This window comes from Amaranthus tricolor, chromosome 1, assembly GCF_026212465.1.
Source record: "Amaranthus tricolor cultivar Red isolate AtriRed21 chromosome 1, ASM2621246v1, whole genome shotgun sequence".
Lineage (NCBI taxonomy): Eukaryota > Viridiplantae > Streptophyta > Magnoliopsida > Caryophyllales > Amaranthaceae > Amaranthus > Amaranthus tricolor.
Genome location: NC_080047.1, coordinates 7,453,069 through 7,473,029, shown reverse-complemented (window position 1 = coordinate 7,473,029; position 19,961 = coordinate 7,453,069). Strand labels below are relative to the sequence as shown.

General features: G+C 32.1%; 2 protein-coding genes and 1 non-coding gene across 3 annotated transcripts; 2 read left to right on the top strand and 1 right to left on the bottom strand.

Moving 5' to 3' along the window:
* The first annotated feature begins 1,507 nt into the window (after positions 1-1,507).
* On the top strand, positions 1,508-7,192 carry LOC130828584 (dolichyl-diphosphooligosaccharide--protein glycosyltransferase 48 kDa subunit-like). Its single transcript, XM_057694551.1, has 13 exons — positions 1,508-1,909; positions 2,002-2,138; positions 2,818-2,943; positions 4,073-4,126; positions 4,228-4,341; positions 4,475-4,530; positions 4,606-4,647; positions 5,664-5,739; positions 5,924-5,995; positions 6,091-6,216; positions 6,296-6,400; positions 6,686-6,769; positions 6,975-7,192. Exons 1-13 carry the CDS (start codon positions 1,642-1,644, stop codon positions 7,023-7,025), a joined length of 1,311 nt encoding a protein of 436 aa, XP_057550534.1. The 5' UTR covers positions 1,508-1,641; the 3' UTR covers positions 7,026-7,192.
* Positions 7,193-8,612: 1,420 nt separating this feature from the next.
* On the bottom strand, positions 8,613-8,760 carry LOC130801248 (small nucleolar RNA snoR83). Its single transcript, XR_009039545.1, has one exon. It is a non-coding gene; the product is annotated as a small nucleolar RNA snoR83 (small nucleolar RNA).
* An 8,826-nt stretch (positions 8,761-17,586) lies between these two features.
* On the top strand, positions 17,587-19,961 carry LOC130828579 (UPF0496 protein At4g34320-like). The gene is made up of 2 exons (XM_057694546.1): positions 17,587-18,423; positions 18,600-19,961. Exon 2 carries the CDS (start codon positions 18,628-18,630, stop codon positions 19,744-19,746), a length of 1,119 nt encoding a protein of 372 aa, XP_057550529.1. The 5' UTR covers positions 17,587-18,423; positions 18,600-18,627; the 3' UTR covers positions 19,747-19,961.

Below are 19,961 nucleotides of genomic sequence, written 5' to 3'. Positions count from 1 at the left end.
ATGATCAAATGGCGCTCTACTTTTTATAAGCACAAGGTTGCATATATCTAACCACCCTAATTTTGCCTAAAGAGAGCCGAAGTGGGAGCCCTTTGTTGGCATTGGGCCTTAGGTAATGAAATGTTGTATAAAAGAAAAGAAGAAAACAAAGTCACACGCAAAAGTTGACTTTTTGGTTTGGCAAAAAATTTGCACGAGGTAGTGAGGTAGTACCGCAAAAAGGTTGTCATAAATAACATTGTTTCCATATTAGCTAAGGTAAGCAAAATTATGGGAAAAATAACAAAAAATGTAATTATGGGAAAAATTATCAAAAAATTTAATTATGCCTACATTGCATAATTTACATAATTACGACCCTTTAATTTCTAATTCTTCATGTCTAGTGTTTTAAGCCTTCAAAATAACTTCTTATGTTCTAATTAGCCTTCTATACTAGCAAGCATGTCAATACGTGACACCAATCCACCTAAGCTACTATGTGGCATGAAATAAGGGAGAACTTCAAGCCTAAGCAAAGTCACCTCCTTACTTCTTTCTTTGAGCTGGCGGCATATACTCATTTTATTCCCTTATATTAGTTCTCATCCTTCTTAATTAAGAAAGCTAAAGACTGCCCACTATTCTGAAAACTTTCCCCTACATACTCAAGCAAGAAATCTTTTCAAACCTTGCACAAAAGATCACCAAAAAACACCACCAAAGAGGCAGCAGCAACACGCCTAGCAGGCGTGTTTGTGGCGAGTGGTTTCTTCAACCTTTTGGTGATTTTAACCCACGAATTACTTCAAGTAAAATTAGAGATAATTCTAATAATAAAAGCAAGTATTTTTATGCTAAAAAAGATTTGTTGCAAAAAAGTTACCTATTTCTTTATCTTTTTCTTTATAATTTATGAAAAAAATTACAAACCAATATTACAAAAAACTAATGATCACGCCGTTAACAAACAGAAAGATGACAAGTAGGATTTGGTGTTGATGGAGACGACGGGGAACTAGTGTTCATAACCTCTAACAAAACCTTAGCCTTCTGTTGTATCCACTTGTGCATCATTTTATTATTATTAGAATTATCTCTAATTTTGCTTGGAGTAAATACGTATTAGTATTAGTGCTTAGCTACTTACCTTTTGAACTTTATAATGCCAACAATTTAAATGAAAACAAAATTATTATAACATTTATGGGCGTTAATGAATTAAACGGTGAATTAAACATTAAATTGGTGAATTAAACGTTAAAATTGTAAATTAAACAAAAACTGGATGCTACCATGTGGAAAAATAAAACAAAATGATGAATTAACGGAATTTAACAAGAACTTAACGGAAAATGACACGACAATTACTTTGTGCATAAATTGGATGCTATCATGTAGAATTTTCTTAAAAAAGTGCTACGACATTTCATGAAAACTGAATGCTACCGTGTGAAATTTTCATTATTATTATTATTATTATTATTATTATTATTATTAAACACAAATTGGACAACTCCAAATGTACAAATCGGGAAGATTATTCAAGTCTAACCCGTCGAATGATCGAACAAAGTCGAGTGAAAGTAAACATAAGTAAACCCGTCTGCGGGAGTAAGAACGGCTCCTAAAACCCTCCATTTTTTTCTTGCATCATCAACAATGGCGAAGATCATTACAATCGCGAGCTTACTTCTCTTCATTACAACCCATACTCTTTCCTTTTCACCTGAAAACCCTTCAAATCGTCAAATCTTGGTTCTACTTGATGATTTTGCCATTAAGTCTTCTCACTCTATCTTCTTCAATTCCCTCATTTCTCGTGGCTATCACCTTGATTTCAAACTCGCTGATGATCCTAAGATCGCATTGCAACGTTACGGACAGTTTTTGTATGACGGTCTCATCATCTTCGCTCCGTTCCTAGATCGTACTGTCTCGTTTTATCTTTTAATTTTTTTAGATTTTGGTATAAGCTGTGAATTGTTTGAAATTTGATTGATGTTTTTTTCTGAATTGAAGGTTTTGGAGGATCGGTAAATCAAGCCACTGTGTTGGAATTTGTTGATTCTGGACGTGATTTGATTCTTGCGCTTGATGTTAATTCGTCTGATCTGATTCGTGAGATTGCTACTGAATGTGGTGTTGAATTTGATGATGTGAGCTATATTTTTCTTACTGAATTTCCTTCTTTCTGCTTGCATTCTGTTTGGATGAAAAAGTTTCAATATTTCTGAAACTGCAGCTGTGGTACGCTGTCAAATGTACGAATGTGTGATTATGTCGGTCATTTTTTTCATTATTCCCATTTTTCTACCTGCCTTTCTGTAATTTGTGTTATATCTTAGAGTGCGTATTTTTTTTTGGGTACAATAGCCATTCCTTGAAAGGCTTTGAGAATGTTGTAACTTGTAATATACCTATTCGAACTTAGACATTTTGTTTTGATGAGACAGGTTTGCTCTTATTTATAAGAATTAAGAAAAAATGTGAAAAGGATATGAACATGCGTAATTTATATAGAAGTAAATTTTATCATGTTTTCCTCAGCTTAGAGCTTAGAGATGAACTGAATCAAACTTAATTTATTATTTCTTGCTAAATAATGAAAATATGAGTGTTGAAGTGATGGGCAAAGCTTATTAGAATAAAAGTAACCTTGATAATAATGTATTTTTGTTCTATCATAATTCATATCATACACTTCGATATTTTCTTCGTAGAAGTGTACTTGCTCATTTACGGTTTTTTTTAATCTGATTGAATTAAGGGAGCTGGTATTTCTGGAAGTTTGTGCTACTGTTCCTGCCTGATTTTGTTGTCTGTGTCGGTGTGTAGGATCCTGCTGCAATGGTTGTAGATCATACTAGCTATGCCGTGTCAACCTTTGAAGGTGATCATACACTAATTGCAAGTGATGCCTTTATTGAATCAAGTGTCATTTTGGGAAGCAAGAAAATTGAGGCAAGTTCGATATATGTTTTTTTTTTTGCTTTTGTATGCTTAGCCAAACTGTAGAAAATGTTTGATATTCCTCAAAGAGGTGGTAAATTGTGTTGGGCCCACCAACCGTGAATTATCCGCATTAGTATGCTATTGTCTAGAGCCTGCACACATTTTTTTTGAGCACCTTCCCCAAAGGTCTCATACTAATTTAGAGTTGGATCACTTATATGTTTCTCAACTTATTCGTATTTTCCGGTGTGGGACTTGGGATGACTCAACAAATTGTGTCTGGAGGCACTTTGCTTGATTGCATCTAATATAGTTGTTTGTGGGTGATGTATGTCTCTAGAGGATTTTACTTCTGTTTCTTCTCGTGAGCAATTATATATTCAGGGTCCATTTTACTACTAAATTTATTGAACTTATTAGCACTTCCCTAACTATATACATTATACTGAATTTTAGTCAACAATAAATGAGAGAACAAGTAATGGTTAGTGCTGTACCAAATCTTTTTGAACTTACTAGTTGAGAAATTTTACTATTCTGACCTTACCAGTTGAAGAACTATACTTATCTGAACTTACTTTTGGAATATGTGCGTGAATAAGCAGTGCTTAGTTTTGAACTGAATAGTACTTATTTGAACTTCTATATTCAAGGATCGGACTTGACTATTCCTTTTGGTAAATATATGAGACAATAAGTAGTGAATATGAGTGGTGCTGAATCAAGCTTATCTGATATTATAAGTGGTCTACTGAACGTATATGAACTTATTAGTGTTGAAATGAATTTATCTGAAACTGAACTATATTTTTAGTGTTTAATGAACTCATGTAAACTTTCAGTGCTAAAGTGTTTATATGTACATTTCAATGGTAAAGTGGACTTATATGGACTTATCTGCCATTGATATATCTGAGCTGAATTTATCTAAAATTTATTTTTGGTGAAAATATCTTTTGATAAGTAACAAGTTGAAAATAACAAGGTCTTGACCTGTGTAAATTCCTTGCATTAATGCTTTTTTTCAGATTCATTGTTCATGTCTATATTGCATATGCATTGCATGACCTTTCTTTTCACAATATGTCCTGGAAGTTTAAACAGTGAATGATGGTATTTTATCATGAATATGCACCAGGCACCAGTACTTTTTCAGGGCATTGGTCATTCATTAAATCCTTTAAACAACCTCGTAAGTAATACTTTATTGGTTATATCATGCTACAGAACATTGACTACACTGTTAAGATCTTTCCTTATCTTCTTTTTGGGTTGTCTACACAACTTTATTAGGTGTTGCCGGTTCTTTCCGCCTCACCATCTGCCTATTCTGCCAATCCTGTGTCCAAGTTATCAAATGCCCCAACACTTACTGGATCCAGAATTTCATTAGTTTCAGTCGTGCAGGTATTTCATTGCTCTAAGCTTTTCCGCACTTCTAGCGGAATCACTAAATCATTTAGTCCTGCTACTGCAAAACAGTGTTCCAAAATAAGTTGTAGACTTTGATACTTAATTTGTCATTTACTATTTGCTGTAGGCAAGAAACAACGCTCGTATTATGATTTCAGGCTCATTGAAAATGTTCAGTGATCGGTAAGCTCGTGTGTTTTTGAAAATATACTCTCTTTTTTTTTGTTCGAAATTATTGAAATTTTGTCTTGTTTACAGATTTTTGAGATCTGGAGCAGAGAAGGCTGGGAGCTTAACTAGGTAATGAGAGCTTCTGACTTTTTTGAAAATTAAGAACTGTTATGTGGAGACAGCATTATTTCTCTATCATTGGTTGGAATAGTTTCTCAGTTCATCTTTGACATCTCCAACATCCAAATTAAACTTCTAAATGAAGCTTCTGATGAAAAAACTAAAACATTAAGAAAACTACCTTGAGTATGTAGCTTCCCTTTCGTGTTTGCGAAGCGGTTCTTCCTTTTCTAGCCTAGTTTGTAAAAGGTTTCTTTTGGAGTTAATATATTGCTCTTTTAACTGCCAGTTATGTGAGAACCAAAAACTCGTAATATGTTTACATGTCCAAGCCGCATGAATGTGTACATTTTTCTGCTTTCTGGTTATAGCAGTTACGTTGTTTTAGTTTCAGCTGATCTCATTGTGAGCTTACTTGTTGCAACCTGGAAGTGGAACTAAAATCTGGCAGTTGTCTATGCAAAAAGTTCCATGTACTAAACTTAGTGAAAGGTATCTGTGAGGAACTATTTTTTCTTCATTAGAAACATTGAATTCTCAGATGGAATCTGGTCTAAATAGCTTGTTCTAAGCTTGTGATGCTTAAGGACTCTCATCCTTATTTACAACATTCTGGCACGTATATGTGTGGTTCTTTGTGAGAACCATATCTTAGGAAAGCTTGATGGAACACTTTGATGCAAGAATCTTAATGCTTTTGTGTTAACGTCATATGTTGACACCACTCTTGAAATATTAATTGGCAGTAGAGTGCGTTTCTTAATGAAGCCTCCACTGCTTCGTCATGTTGCTTACATATTCATCATTTAGTTTATTGCTCAATGTTATTAATAAGCTCGTAGTATTTTCTACTTATACTTGGTGTCTCTCTGGGTCTATCTTTTTTGTATACATAAAAAGGCAGTGAGTATGCTTTGATGCTAGCCTTCTGTTTAATATCATCTTCTAAATTTCTCAAAAGTATGTTTTTGAAATGGATGGTTCATTCTGTAAGTTGTATTATGATAGCAAGTCTTTTGTGACAGATTTGACAAAGCTGGTAATGAGGAGTTTGTAACTGAACTAAGCAAATGGATTTTCCATGAAAGAGGTCATCTCAAGGTTCGTATGCTGTTTTGCTAAATTTCATGTTCTTGATGTAATTTTTTTCCTGCTAGATCAAATAAGATGTATTTCTTTGCCTGATATACTGAAATAGTATTTGGAACTATGAATTCCGGATGTGGGGCCGAGTAAGTGAGTATTGTTTAGGTCTTGGAGCATGACTACATGCTTGATTTTACAGGCTGTGAATGTAAGACACAACAAGGTTGGGCAGACCGATGAACCTTCATTGTACAGGATCACTGATGACCTGGTAATTTTAGTTCCCCTTTAATTTTACTTTTTGTTACCATATTTTTAATTCTAATATATGCAACCTAATTTCTGTTGCAATTTGAATATGCAAAGGAATACTCTCTTGAGATTTATGAGTGGTCTGGATCGAGTTGGGAGCCATATGTGGCGGATGATGTTCAACTGCAATTCTATATGATGAGCCCTTATGTGCTAAAGACAATGTCAACTGATAAGAAGGTGCTTATCTTTATAATTTTGCTATATTGTTGACTATCTTTTCCGTATTAACTCTCCCATCATCACTTTTCCTTTGCAGGGTCTTTATCATGCTTCTTTTAAAGTGCCAGATGTATATGGTGTTTTCCAGTTCAAAGTTGAGTACCAGAGGCTTGGATATACTAGTTTGTCTCTTTCAAAGCAGGTATACAAGATTACTAGTGTTTTTATTACTGTGTTGAAATACTGGAAACATTTTTGATGCCCTCAAAGCCGCAAGATCATAAGTCATCATTCAATGTCCTGTGAACTTTGTGCATTGGAATCTTGCACCATGTTGGCTAATTTTATGACATGAAATTATTATACTTCCGATATTCATCATAAATCATCGACTGTTATCCATAGTACTTGAATAACGTGGCAACACGTCTTTTATCTTATAAATTGGTTATGCTGAGTTCACGCAAATGCTGTGGTTTGATTTCAGATTCCTGTACGACCATTCAGACACGATGAATATGAAAGATTTATAACAGCAGCATATCCGTATTATGGAGCATGCTTCTCAATGGTACATAATATTCTTGTTGATTTACACCTCTACTTTACATTGGATTTTTTTCACGTCTTTCTGATGCTAGTTTTGCTTGACCCTTTTTTTCAAGGGGCTTTGTTTTTTTGGGTCTCTGATTCTTCTTTAATTTTGTTTGTGAGGATGTATTACATATGTACAATTTTGAACCGATTAACCTCATTTTCTCTTTTCATGAATGCAGATGGCTGGATTCTTCGTCTTCACAGTAGTTCATCTATACAGTGGCAAGTAGGAGCGTAATCAATTTAGCTGGAGACTTTCACAAAGTTCCATTATTGTAGTATCACAAATTTTGTTAGTTTATTATGAATTTCTCCATGGTACGATGATAGATTTATACATTTGTCTTATTTATCGGATCTACTTGCTAAAAACCAGTATCTCAATTTGCAAAGACTCCATCCCCTATCTCTATCCTTTTTTGGGAAGGTGTTTGTCACCGAACTTGTTTTCCAAAAGAAACCCCTATTAATTTTAATTTTTTTTTCAATTTCAAAATATGGTTGTTGCCTGTTGGACACAACACAAGAATGTGTTGGATAATGGTAGCTGAAGAGTGCTTAAAATTGTTCTAGCTGAATGCGTTTGATCATGATCTACACCATTTAGCCCATGGTCAAATACAATAGGTTTATGTTAGGGTTATAGCCGAATGCGATCCACATATCTTCGCCCATAATTTAGATGCGAATATTTGTGGTGTCTTAATTAACTTTTTAACATCCAGTCTTATTTCAGTTTTAAGCAAATACCGTCTTTTTCAAGCAAAGTAAGCATTTCTTATAAAATATGAGCTACACCAAATCCTTCTCGATCCCAAACCTCCATTCCTCCTACCCGTTGTTCCCTTGCTTGGCTCTTCCTCTTGAACGGACATCAATTTTATCAACTTGATGAGTTCAATATATAAGGATTTTCTATTACATTAGGCTGTTCAAAAGGATCTCCCCTTCTTCCATCAAAAGGATTTCCTATTACTAGTGCATAATGTCCTCCTTGCTTCGCTGTTTGCTTATTGGATTCATATAATTCCGAAATCACTAATTTTCTCAAAGCCTCTTTTTCATATTTCTCTACTCTAGCTAACAAAATTCAAATATTGACTCAACCTATCATTAAAAAACATTTCATAAATCAATTTTTCCCTATGTTTAAAATTTTCCATTGAACAAAACGAAAAAATAGTAATCATTTCACTTTCCGATTAAAAATGTTTCAATGACGTTAGAGTATATAATATATCTTGGGCCTCAACCATCAGCTTAAGCTTTTGGTTGAGTTGGTTCTTTGACATGGTATCAGAAGCCAACGTGAGAGGTTATCTTGGGGCCTCAACCATCAGCTTAAGCTTTTGGTTGAGTTGGTTCTTGACAAATAAAAATCATAATGTTTTATAATAAATCACACAATCCATACATTTTTCTCTGGTCTCTTGTTCGAGAGCACGTAAGCTAGAGATCATAATAGGCCATTGCAGCAGCAGATTTCAATCAATTCTGGTGTCTAAATACCCTGTATTTGTTAATTTCACAAATTAATTCCATAAACACTGATGATAAAAGTACTCGCAATGTTCCGCACTCAACGAATATTAGAGCCTCAAAAAATGGAAGAAAAATGAAATGTTTGATGCTTTTATCAATTCATCTTATAGTCGCTAATTTTCTCCAACACTCATAACCTAATTTTTCAGATACAGTTCACATCATTTCCCTAACACCCTAATTTGATAAGCTCTACAGATTTCAATATCATTAAAATCATTAACTTCAAAAAATAATTAAAATTTAAAAGATAAAGAACAAAATGAAAAGGAAAAAAATGTGGGAGAAGTTACTAATGAAACGCCTTCATTGAACAAGAAAAGGCGTTATCAGCGAAACTTTCCAGAAACATTAATGTCGGCCTCCCATGAATCAGCTAAGCACCAAAACTGAATGTTATTCAATTCTCAGCTTACCTGGGATTATGAAGGCCTTTCTGCTCTTAAAATTTACGAAAATAGAAGGAGAAACAAAATTCAATTGAAAATAAGCTTGAAAAAACATGGATATTGTAAACAACCAGTCAAAAAAACGATTTGATTGAGCAAAACTAATTGAAACAAGTAGGAGACCTGATAAATATGTTCGGCGATGAAAATCTGGGAAATAAAGCGTGTTTATATAGTTGAACTGTTGAAGTCATGAATTTGTCAGGAGCAAACCCTAAAATTAGCACGCTAGCAAAATGCTTGGTTCAGTATTGGGCTTGTGTATCCGGGCTTTGAACTAATCAGGAGCAAACCCTAAAATTGGCACTTACTGTAAATACTTGATTTTAGATTGGGCCTTTTAAGACAAATAATAATTTACTCTAACAGCTAGTCTCTTGAGATATCGTCTCTTTAAGAGATATATCTCAAGTCCAATTCATTAAAGATTAATACTTACTTGCCGTATTCTTAATAACTACTTACATTATCCTTAATGTCTAGTTACTGTATCCTTAATACCTACTTTTAATATCTTAAATGTCTATTTACGTCAATTTTAATATCTACTTACAATATTTTAAAAAATATATAATGGGACGGCTCAAAAGAGATGTTCTCCCATAGAGACCGTCTCCCACAAGAATTTGTGAATTTTTTTTAATTCATCAATTCATACTGTATGAGATTGTAATACTGTAAAGCATACTTATATTATAATTAGTCTATTTCATTATATATACGATAACTTTTATTATATATTATACCAGCCAGTGCCATCCATCCAAAATTAAGAGTTAACTTGGATTTTTTTTCATAAGCACATTATTCTTCTTCTTATTATTATTATTATCATTATTATTATATTAGTTCTCAAAAATATTGCAAAAAGGAACTTTCAAGCAGAAGGTAGGTGGAGTAGAGTATTAAGAAATCACGTGCTTTTGGTTTGGTTGTCACGTGGAAGCAATTATGAACTAATTCTTAAAGACTTATAGTGACAGCCAGTTGGAACTTGACGCGTGGTTTAATTGTTATCTTTACTTGCAAAAATAAAATAAGAAACCAACAAATGTAACTGAATAAATAAAATACTGTAACAAGTAATCACTTGCAAAATAAAATTTTTAATTTTTGTACACTTTAAAATTATAAAATATTCACTTTAAAGTTATAATTAATACTTTAAGATAACAGTGATTACTAAACACTTTAAGAATATAAGTAATTACTCTAAGATTTTAAGAGTATGTTTAGCCAACTCAACAAAGAGAATCTCATCGTGAGACAAAATTTGCGAACTGACACAATATGCTAATTGATGAATGGTAATGGGCAAAGTTTTATTAGCTACTTTTATTTGAGATTGTCTTTCAATGATACGACCTCATACAAGAAGTCTATATTTTAATAATATGTATGAAATGAGCTATTTAATTCATATATAAGATGTGTCTTTCAATATCTTACCGTATTGTTAATGCGTACTTGCATTATCTTTAATGCTTACTTATCGTATCCTTAATGTCTATTTTTAATATCTTAAGTGTCCACTTATATTATTCTTAATGCCTATTTATAATATTTTAAAAACATATAATTTAGGCCAATGTAGCCCAAGATAAAAGGTAGGCCATATGATCTGGTTTTATATTGATTTATTGACAGTTAAAACTTACACAACACTTTTTTACATAACAACTTCGTTTTCAATATTTTACATAACAACTTTTTAACTATTTTAAAAATCGTTTTTCAAATATTTTTTCCGATTATTTAATCTAGCTAAAGCCGAAAAAACCAACAAAAAGAATTTTTTTGCCAAACATCTAAAAAAATTTTAACGACTAGCGGTTCTACAGTATTAGTGCACTTAGACCAATATGCATGGTGTATCGAAGTGGTTGTTTACTTGTAAACTCCATAATTAGAAAATAATATTTTCTTGTGTACAAAAATAATATTGAAAAAAATGTTGCAATTGTTATCTGGAAATAACAGTAAAACTTACTGAATACAATTGTTGAATTTATTATAAAAGTATTACTCATGTAACACATTGTAAATCTTTATTTATCGACTTAAATTTTTAATTAAATTGATTTATTGATAGTTTTCTTTTTATAATCCCAAAAAGTGAGGAAAAAGGGCATAAATGGATAAAAAAAATATTTACTTGCTTCCCAAGTTTCAGATTGTGTTTAAAAAACTATACAAGCCTAGAATAGTGTTGGATTTTGAGAAATGCTTTCAAACATTCACATTATTATTCAGATCACTTGTTGGCTTCTCTGTTGGTCCAACTGATAAAACAAATTATTGTTAACTCTGAAAATCAGGTAATTGTTCATTTTTGGTTTTATATAGTATAACATGTATTTTTGGTAATTAAAATTAACTATACTATTATACGCCTGCCGTATTTATTTAAATGTCTCATTTGATTTTGACCCAACTGTAAGAAAAATGGTGGGAGACCGCATGAAGGAGTGAGTTAGGTTAAAAATGAGGAAAAAGGATGATTTAATGGAAATTGTGTTAAATATTGAATCCCATAAAAGCATAAGTAAGGGAAAATGTTATCAAATAAAAAAAAATATAATATATAATATGAATAAGTCAAAAATATAATAAGACAATTGATTAGAATATGAGAGTCGTATATGCTTAATTTCTCAATTTAATATCTTGTTAATATATTCATTTTGCCATTAGTATATAATACTTTCTCCGTTTGTTTTTGTTCTTTTGCACAGTTTTCAATGCAAATTTTAAACCTCAATATCTTTAATACATATAAGAAAAAATTATAAAAAATATAAAATAAAAAAATATACATTAAGACGAATCTAACGAGATCTTACATGGATATATTTTATGATCTAGATATGTGTCAAAAACATTAATTAAATTTTTCTCTCCTTAAGTTGAATATTCTAATGGGAACAACATTAGAGAACAAAGGGAGTAGAACATTAATTACTGGCACATCTATAATTGATTTATTAATCTAATATCCATAGTTAATTAAATGTGTAAAAGATGTGGGGTATTTTGCAAAATAGCTTATTGAGAAATTTTAGTTTATTTTGATACAAATAGAGAGTTAGGCAGTCAAACTAGCCAATGCTAATGTTTGGTGAACTAGTTGGTTGAAACAGCTTGATGATATGAATAAGCTGATTTTGAACAAGCTGCTCATAGTAGTTCGTTCAAAATCATCTTGTCAAACCAGTTAATAAAATCAGCTGATCAAATCAACTATCAGTTATTAGTTGTTGCTATTTTAGCTTTTATTTGTAGTGTATATACATATATCTATCACAATATTCTTGAATTAGTAATATTCTCAGAGATTTAACAGTCCAATGTTTGGTATATAACGATATGTCAACAACAATGTTAAAATTATAGTAAAAATGTAACACCTCTGAATTTTCATCTCCTTAAACAAAATCAAAATCGTGAAGGACAATAGGAAATTCGGGTGTTACATAAAAAGAAAAAGAATAAGATTTAAATAAACGTTAAAGATTAACTTAAAAAGGTGAGTGAGTGGAAATTTCGACAACACCTCTGTTGAAATTGAGGATATAACATAGATCGATAAATGGAGTAATTCAACTAAACTAATCGAAGGTATCCATGCCCTCCAAAAGGTGTCAGGACGGGATGAATCATCGTCGGCTCATCAATTCAATAATTCCAACACGGATCGTGGTTCCAAGGTTAACGCATCGGTTTAACGGATACAAAAGAATTATTCTTACAATCGTACATTCAGAAAAACTACGCAGCGGACTATAACTTTACAAGGAATCACATGGCCCCAAAAAAATTAATTATACAACTCAGCACTTAACAAATAATATAAGAGTTACAACTTCAGGCTAATCGTATAGTAATTGCTATAATCGTATTCCACTCTTTCCCCAAAACCAAGCAAAAGAAGCTCCTATACCTGTTATGCAAGCTATGATCCTCCTGCTACTCAACATAATGACCAAAGTCAAATGTATCAATGTAGGAACATCATAGAAGGTCATGAACAAACAACAACAAACACATGCATGTCAGTAATCAATGAACTTATAACAATTAGAATCATAGAACAAGAGAATAGCAACGACATAGCACAACAATACGAATCTACTCATCTGACTAAACACTTATATTTACCCATGGTTTCCCTTCAACTACTAATCCCTCGAAGTATATTCAAAGGTAATGGATCTTTTCTCTATTCATGGCATAGCGACACGACCAAGGGCATTATCAGCCACCCGGCGCCCATGACAAAGTATGAGCTCATACCCCCTCCAACTGACCCTCTCGGGTTCTACCTTCAGGAAAACTAACACACTGGGGTACCAATCCAGTGAAGAGGCCATCATATTGGGGTTTGCAAGGCTTGCATGGTAACACCTCGGTCAAGGGGTGGTATCGGCCACCCGGCGCCCAATGACAAAAGTATGCTCATACCCCCCTTACGGTGATCCCGTTGGATCTCACCTGGGGGACTACTAAATCAACCGGACATAATCCAGTTGAGCCACGCCAACTCATCATAATCAAGGCTCAATAACTAGGAAATCACTTCGATACCACACACAACGATGGTGTGTTCTCAACTATTTAGGAGTTTGTTCTCATAGTCTTCTAATGCTTTCATTCTACTTGCTTATACCACTATTATGATTATTCAATAGCAGAGTTTACTTTCTGGTGCTCTATAATTCTAATACAATGCATATAACCACGAAATATTGATAATACTTTGAAACAATGAATATGATAGTTAATCACTGTGTGTACGTACCTGTAAGCATCATTGCAAGATCAAAAGTCACAAAATCACCCAACTTAGATTCTACTTTCCTCTTATGAAATGGGCACCTATATAAGTTATGAGTAGAACTAATAAGTCCACTTATCTACTTTGTCATACCAACTAAAAATGTCAAAGTAACCACTATCATCCATATAAGTAAGTTTCCAATTACTTTAGCATACACACATTTCATTCACTGCAAGTCGTAATCACTAGCTCAACAATAACATAAGTCTTTCCATCAACAAAAAATATAAAATAAAATAAAAAGGGTTATGTGAATCGTTCCTTTACATCAACTAAATTTGAGTCATAAAGATTTACGTTACCATTAAATAGAATAGTGTGTCACATTTAAATCTTACGGTGGTAATATAGCACTAATGTGACAATAACGACAATTCTTAAGGTTATCGAGTCGCAACATCATTTATTACATTCTCCAAAGTTAGAAAGAACTATAATCAAACACCATGTACAACTCTCAACAATAAGTTGACACTATGCTCATAACTTTACTAAAACTATTTATTTATAACTTCAATAACCTAACGAGGGTACTTGTAATTTAAACAATCAAACCACAATACTTAACAACTATTACTCCCAATTGACAACTAACCCTTTCCACTATCATACAACAACATTTAATCAATCAAGTAGGCCTTAAAACAACTTGTAAGATTATCTAACAATCATCATACCTCCAAAATATAGAATAAAAGCACACATCATCAGTAATTCCATCTCTAAATCCAAACCCTAGTCATTTCATGTTCAAAGATTACACTTTTAACTATTATCCATAGCAAGAAACAATAAAACTGATACACCACCAAAATATAACATGAAAGCCCACTCCATTACTAATTTCAACTCTAAATCAAATCCTAATTATTTAATATTCAAAGATAACACCTTTAATTATTACTCATAGTAAGATTCACTAATCATAAGGCAAAAATCAACACTATACTCATAAACTTGATAAAATTCTAATTAGAAACTAATTACTTTGAGTAAAGATAAGAGGCTTACAAAAGTGAGACTAGAAAAGGGTGAAATTATAAGTGTTAGTTGTGGTGGTGGTGTAGATGGAGGACGGTGATGGTAGGGCCAAAAGGGATAGCCGCTGCTGCCGGTCAGGGGGCGAAAATGCAGCAGCAGCGAAAATGCAGCAGCAGCTGCTCGTGGAGGGAGGAAAATGTGTTGGTTCTGCTCGTTGCTGTCGTGGGGAGGAGAGGAACCGGTTGTTGTTGCTGCTAGGACCGCCTGCTTCTGGTGGTTCTGGCGGCTGCTGCTGAAAGGAGTGAGAGGGGAGTGAGAGCCTGAGAGGGAGAGAAGAGAAGAGAAGAGAAGAGAGGAGAGGAAGAAGGGAGACGTGATGTAAGTGTATGAAGGAGTAATGGGTGTTTACTACTTAAAATCCTAACACCTTTTTTATTTTATTTATTTATTTATTAATTAATTTATTTATTTTTAGATAACCTTCTAGAAGCGTCAAACTAAGAAAGCTCACTTATGTGTGCTCATAAGTTCTAATAAATAGTATGATTTCGATTTGAATCTCTTTATTTTTGGTAATCGTAAATTTATTTTTAATATAAGTATATTAATGTTTAAATTCGTATATGAAAGAAATTTATTAAAAATAATTAAATATAATCGTAAAATCTTTAAAAGTTATTAAAATATTAAATAATTACGTCATTAAAATCTCGGGGTGTTACAAAAAACTTCGACTGTATTTAATGTTTCAATTATGGCAAACACTATGTATATTAATTTACACAAGAGTTACCATATAATAGAAAGTCAAAAATTAGTAGTTGTTTCAAAGTATGTAGCTAAAAAGAAAGAAGTTAATCAAGACTTCTCTTGTGCTATCTCTTTTTCAAAAATTTCACATCTGTTTAAAAATATATCTAATGAATAGTTGGATAGTAAGTTAAATTCATTGAGATTTCATCGTATACTAGTATTTTGATATGGTCAATAAGATAAAATTAGCACGGAAACTCCAAAAATACAAAACGACCTTGATCACAAAGTATAGAGATAGCTTTATAACACAAAGTAAATCACTGCGTCACACTAAGAAACCATTGACTATTGAGGATTTTTTGAGGATTTATATGTAAATATTTCTCGAGTCGAAAAACTCTTTGGTTGCACTCTTCTTTATGACTGGGTTTAAGTTGTCGCCTTCTTTCTCTTTCTAAAACCTGATCATATTTTCCTATAAACGGAATACATTGAATAAGTTGAAGATGATGACACAAAGTACCCATTGACACGAAAGCAAAACTTCCACATACCTACTATGAAATTCCTTATAGTTTTCCCAAGAATTATGTGTTAAAAAATGTGGCCCTAGTTTTGAAGGTGGCTGCTTACCATGATACCATCATCGAGATATTGCTTGTGAGGTTTTTTGCATTGCGTAATGTATGTAGAAATTTGTTCTTTCATTAATTATAGAGGAAGATGCATTATAACTTGGCACTCAATTCCGAGAAATAATATATATTCATGAATGTTACAAACTTACAATGAATAATGACATACAGTGAAAAGAACACAAAACAAAAATAATTTTTTTTATTATTTATAATTTTTTTGTTACACATTGTATCATTATTTTTGCTATAAACTTGTATATATTTCTTAATACATAATTTTTTTTAATTTATAAAATACTTTCGATAATTAAATTAATGTACGTCATTTAAAGTGAAAATGTCATGTTTGTTTTTAGTTTATAAATAATGTTGTAATTATTTGGCACAATTCATCACAAATATTATTCCCTATGTAATTTTATTGTAGGTTTATGTGGTATATTTATAGTTGGAAATCAATTGCAAAATATAAATTGATATAAAGAACAGAGAAAATAACTTTGTATATGAGATAATAAGACATGATGTTAAGTTACGACTAAATAAAAGTATAGGAATAGTAAAATGTAAAGAACAATTCAAAATAACAAGTGTAATAATAGTAAAAGAAAGGGGTTAGATCCAACGCCAATCCTAAATTTTAAAAGGCCCAGGACAAGATAACAATTATAGGTCTCTAATTATATATTGAAGTGAAAGATCAGTAGGAGTCTCATGATTGAATAAATATAATTTTTAATTAAGCTTGTTCTAATTTTTTGAAATGGACTCTGAGCGCAAGCCCCTCTTGCAACTTCATAGGGCCGGCTTTGTAATAGGTCATAGATGAATAATGAATTGAATTTGGACTTGCGAGAAATCTTGTAGGTGAAGAATGATGGTCTTGGTCCCTTGATTATAGAGTTCTGATTTTATTCGAACTAGCTGTAGAAAAGCTCACGTATTAACCAAATTCTTTTCACGGCTTAACGTGACGGGGTTGGCTGCCACTTGCTAATCATATAGGAGTATTTTTTATTTTAAAGTGATCGTAATACTTTTTATTTTAATAGTTTAAGAAAAATTTAAAACTTTATCAAATGATGGTAGATAAAAAATGTATCGTTAATTATTATAGATGAGACGACTTACATATCTTATACAAGTAATATCTATCTAAATTCAATTTACAAATCTTATTCAAAATAATTTTTGTATACAACAAGTATTTATAATAAGATTCAATGTAAATAAGTTTTTCCTGAAATAATTATAAACAAGTAGACTTAAAATATGACATTCTCATAATTATTAACGAGTAAAATGATGAATCGACTCTAGATTTCTACTTCAATTTCATATAATATGATAATCGTGAAGATACTATTATATATATATATATATATATATATATATATATATATATATATATATATATATATAGAAGATAAGGTAATAACTCCCTATTATGCTAATGTGCTTTTTAATTAGCCACTAACTAATGAACAAATTATACATTACGCTATCATAAATTACATATAGATATCTAAACACAAATAGCTATAAGGCTATAATTATATATTCCTCAGTGTTATCCATACAACTACAAATCGCTTTTAACCCTTATTCATCATCTGAATAATCAGAGTCGTGTTAAAAAATTTATGGGTCATGGGGCAAAACTTTTATTTTGCGCCTTATTTATTGTAAATATATTTATTTTATTAATAAATTTAATATATTTCTTTTTTTTGGATTAACTTTTACATACACCAAAAAGATCATATGCGGTCGATCACCTCTGATAATTGATGTTGAAATCTCAAAGCAACATCCATCAATCCTATGTCACACTACAACTCCTACTACATATTACATAACCTAACATGATGTAGCAAATTAACAACATCACAAAAACTTGCAAGAAAAAGTAGAAAAAAATAAAGGTATACTACTAAGATTGCTTCCCGCGTTTTCTATCTGTCTCTTAATAACCACATTTCTCATTCAACTTCATGCGTGCAAGCCATTCTCATTCTCTTATACCACATCTCTCTCTTACATCTCTTAGACTATCACTTTTCATTAACGGTTTCATTTCTCTGCAACCTTCTTTAATCTTCTCTCTTTCTCTTCTTATCTTTTCTCCACATTTATGTCATTTTGCTTTCTCTAAACACTAACCATCCTATTCTTAAACTCCCTTAAAAAGATCTCTCTCAATTAAAATATCTTATCTTCAACCAGTTTATAAGAAAAACTTTAAAAGACCTTTTTTTATGAGATTTCTTCACTTTTTTCGTTCGGGTTTTGTTCTTTTTTCATAATTTTAAGTGGGTTTTGAATCTTCTCCTCAGATTTCTAAGTTTTTACTGTTTTTAAATTCATTTGTCTTTCTGGGTTTTCTCTGTTAATCAGAAATTCATGAATTCAAATACCCAAATAGGTAAGGATTGATTTTGTAGTTTTGATTCATTTGCATTTCTGGGTTTTCTCTGTTTAATCAGAATTTCATGATTTCAAATACCCAAATAGCTAATTCGCTTGATTTGCTCGAATGACCTGAAAACAAATAGATATTACTTCAATCATGTGTTTGATTATAGGGTTTTTTTCTTGCAGTGTGATTTAGGGTTCAAAATCTGTAATCATGGGAGGACATATGAGCAAAAAAGCAGCAGAAAGTTCAACAGAAATCAGTAATCTACAGTACACAACAGACCTAACATCATATGAAGCAGCTTGTAAAACAGATACAGATTTACAATCTTTTGACACAAATCTACAAGCTAGAACAAATCATGTAATCAATTCATTAGCAGTTGGTGTCGAAGTTCGATCGCTTTCGTTCAATTCAATGAAGGAAGTGACTGAATGTTTGTTGGAAATGAATCAGGAAGTTGTGAAACTTATCTTAGAATGCAAGCAAGACATATGGAAAACACCAGAATTATTTGAACTTGTTGAAGAATACTTCGAAAATAGTTTACAAACCCTAGATTTCTGTGCAGCATTAGAAAAATGCCTTAAAAGGGTTAAAGATAGTCAATTGCTTATAATGGTAGCTTTACAACAGTTTGAGGATGAAGATGGTAAAGGGGAAATTAGGTATTACAAAACTCTGCAAGAATTGAAGAACTTTAAAGCTGCTGGTGATCCATTTACTGATGAATTTTTTCAGATTTTTCAGTCTGTTTATAAACAGCAATTGTTAGTGCTTGAGAAATTGCAAGTTAAGAAGAATAAATTGGATAAGAAGTTGAAATATGTTCATGCTTGGAGGAAGGTTTCTAGTATTATATTTGTGGCCACGTTTGCAGCGGTTTTGATCTGCTCGGTGGTGGCGGCTGCCACCATGGCACCACCGGTTGCAGCGGCATTAGCAGCTGCAACCGCGGTCCCTGTGGGGTCCATGGGGAAATGGATTGATTCCCTTTGGAGGAACTTTGAGAATGCATTGAAAGGGCAAAAGGAGGTGATTAGTAGTATGCAGATAGGGACTTATGTTGCTATAAAAGACTTGGATAATATTAGAGTGTTGATTGATAGACTGGAAATCGAGCTCGAATTGTTGTTAAAAAGCGCGGAGATTGCGGTTTGTGAAGATGCTGTTAAGCTTGGTATTGAAGAGATTAAGAAGAAAATGGTTGGTTTTACAAAGAATGTTGAAGATTTGGGTGTGCAAGCTGATATGTGCAGTAGAGATATCAGAAGGGCAAGAACTGTTGTCCTGCAGAGGATCATTAAGCATTCTAACAATCATGCATAAAAACTTTCATAATTCTTTTTTATCTTATGTTGTGTTAACACTTTGAAATTCAAATACTTACATTGTAATTTGTTAAACTAAATTCTTTTTATTTGTTATTGTTCCAAAATCCAAATGATTGGATCTAAATTCCTTTGTTGAATAGAGTATATTTACTAAATAAAGATATCATGTTTAAATTTCGTAGAATGTCTAAATTCTTGGTTGTAAAGACC

What these genes read in the sequence shown, in the direction of transcription:
- LOC130828584 (XM_057694551.1), top strand. Translation starts at nt 1,642, where the DNA reads ATGGCGAAGATCATTACAATCGCGAGCTTACTTCTCTTCATTACAACC. An exon ending in CATTAGTTTCAGTCGTGCAG is followed by an intron (nt 4,342 to 4,474) that starts GTATTTCATTGC and finishes TATTTGCTGTAG; the next exon opens with GCAAGAAACAACGCTCGTAT. An exon ending in TTGAAAATGTTCAGTGATCG is followed by an intron (nt 4,531 to 4,605) that starts GTAAGCTCGTGT and finishes TCTTGTTTACAG; the next exon opens with ATTTTTGAGATCTGGAGCAG.
- LOC130828579 (XM_057694546.1), top strand. Translation starts at nt 18,628, where the DNA reads ATGGGAGGACATATGAGCAAAAAAGCAGCAGAAAGTTCAACAGAAATC.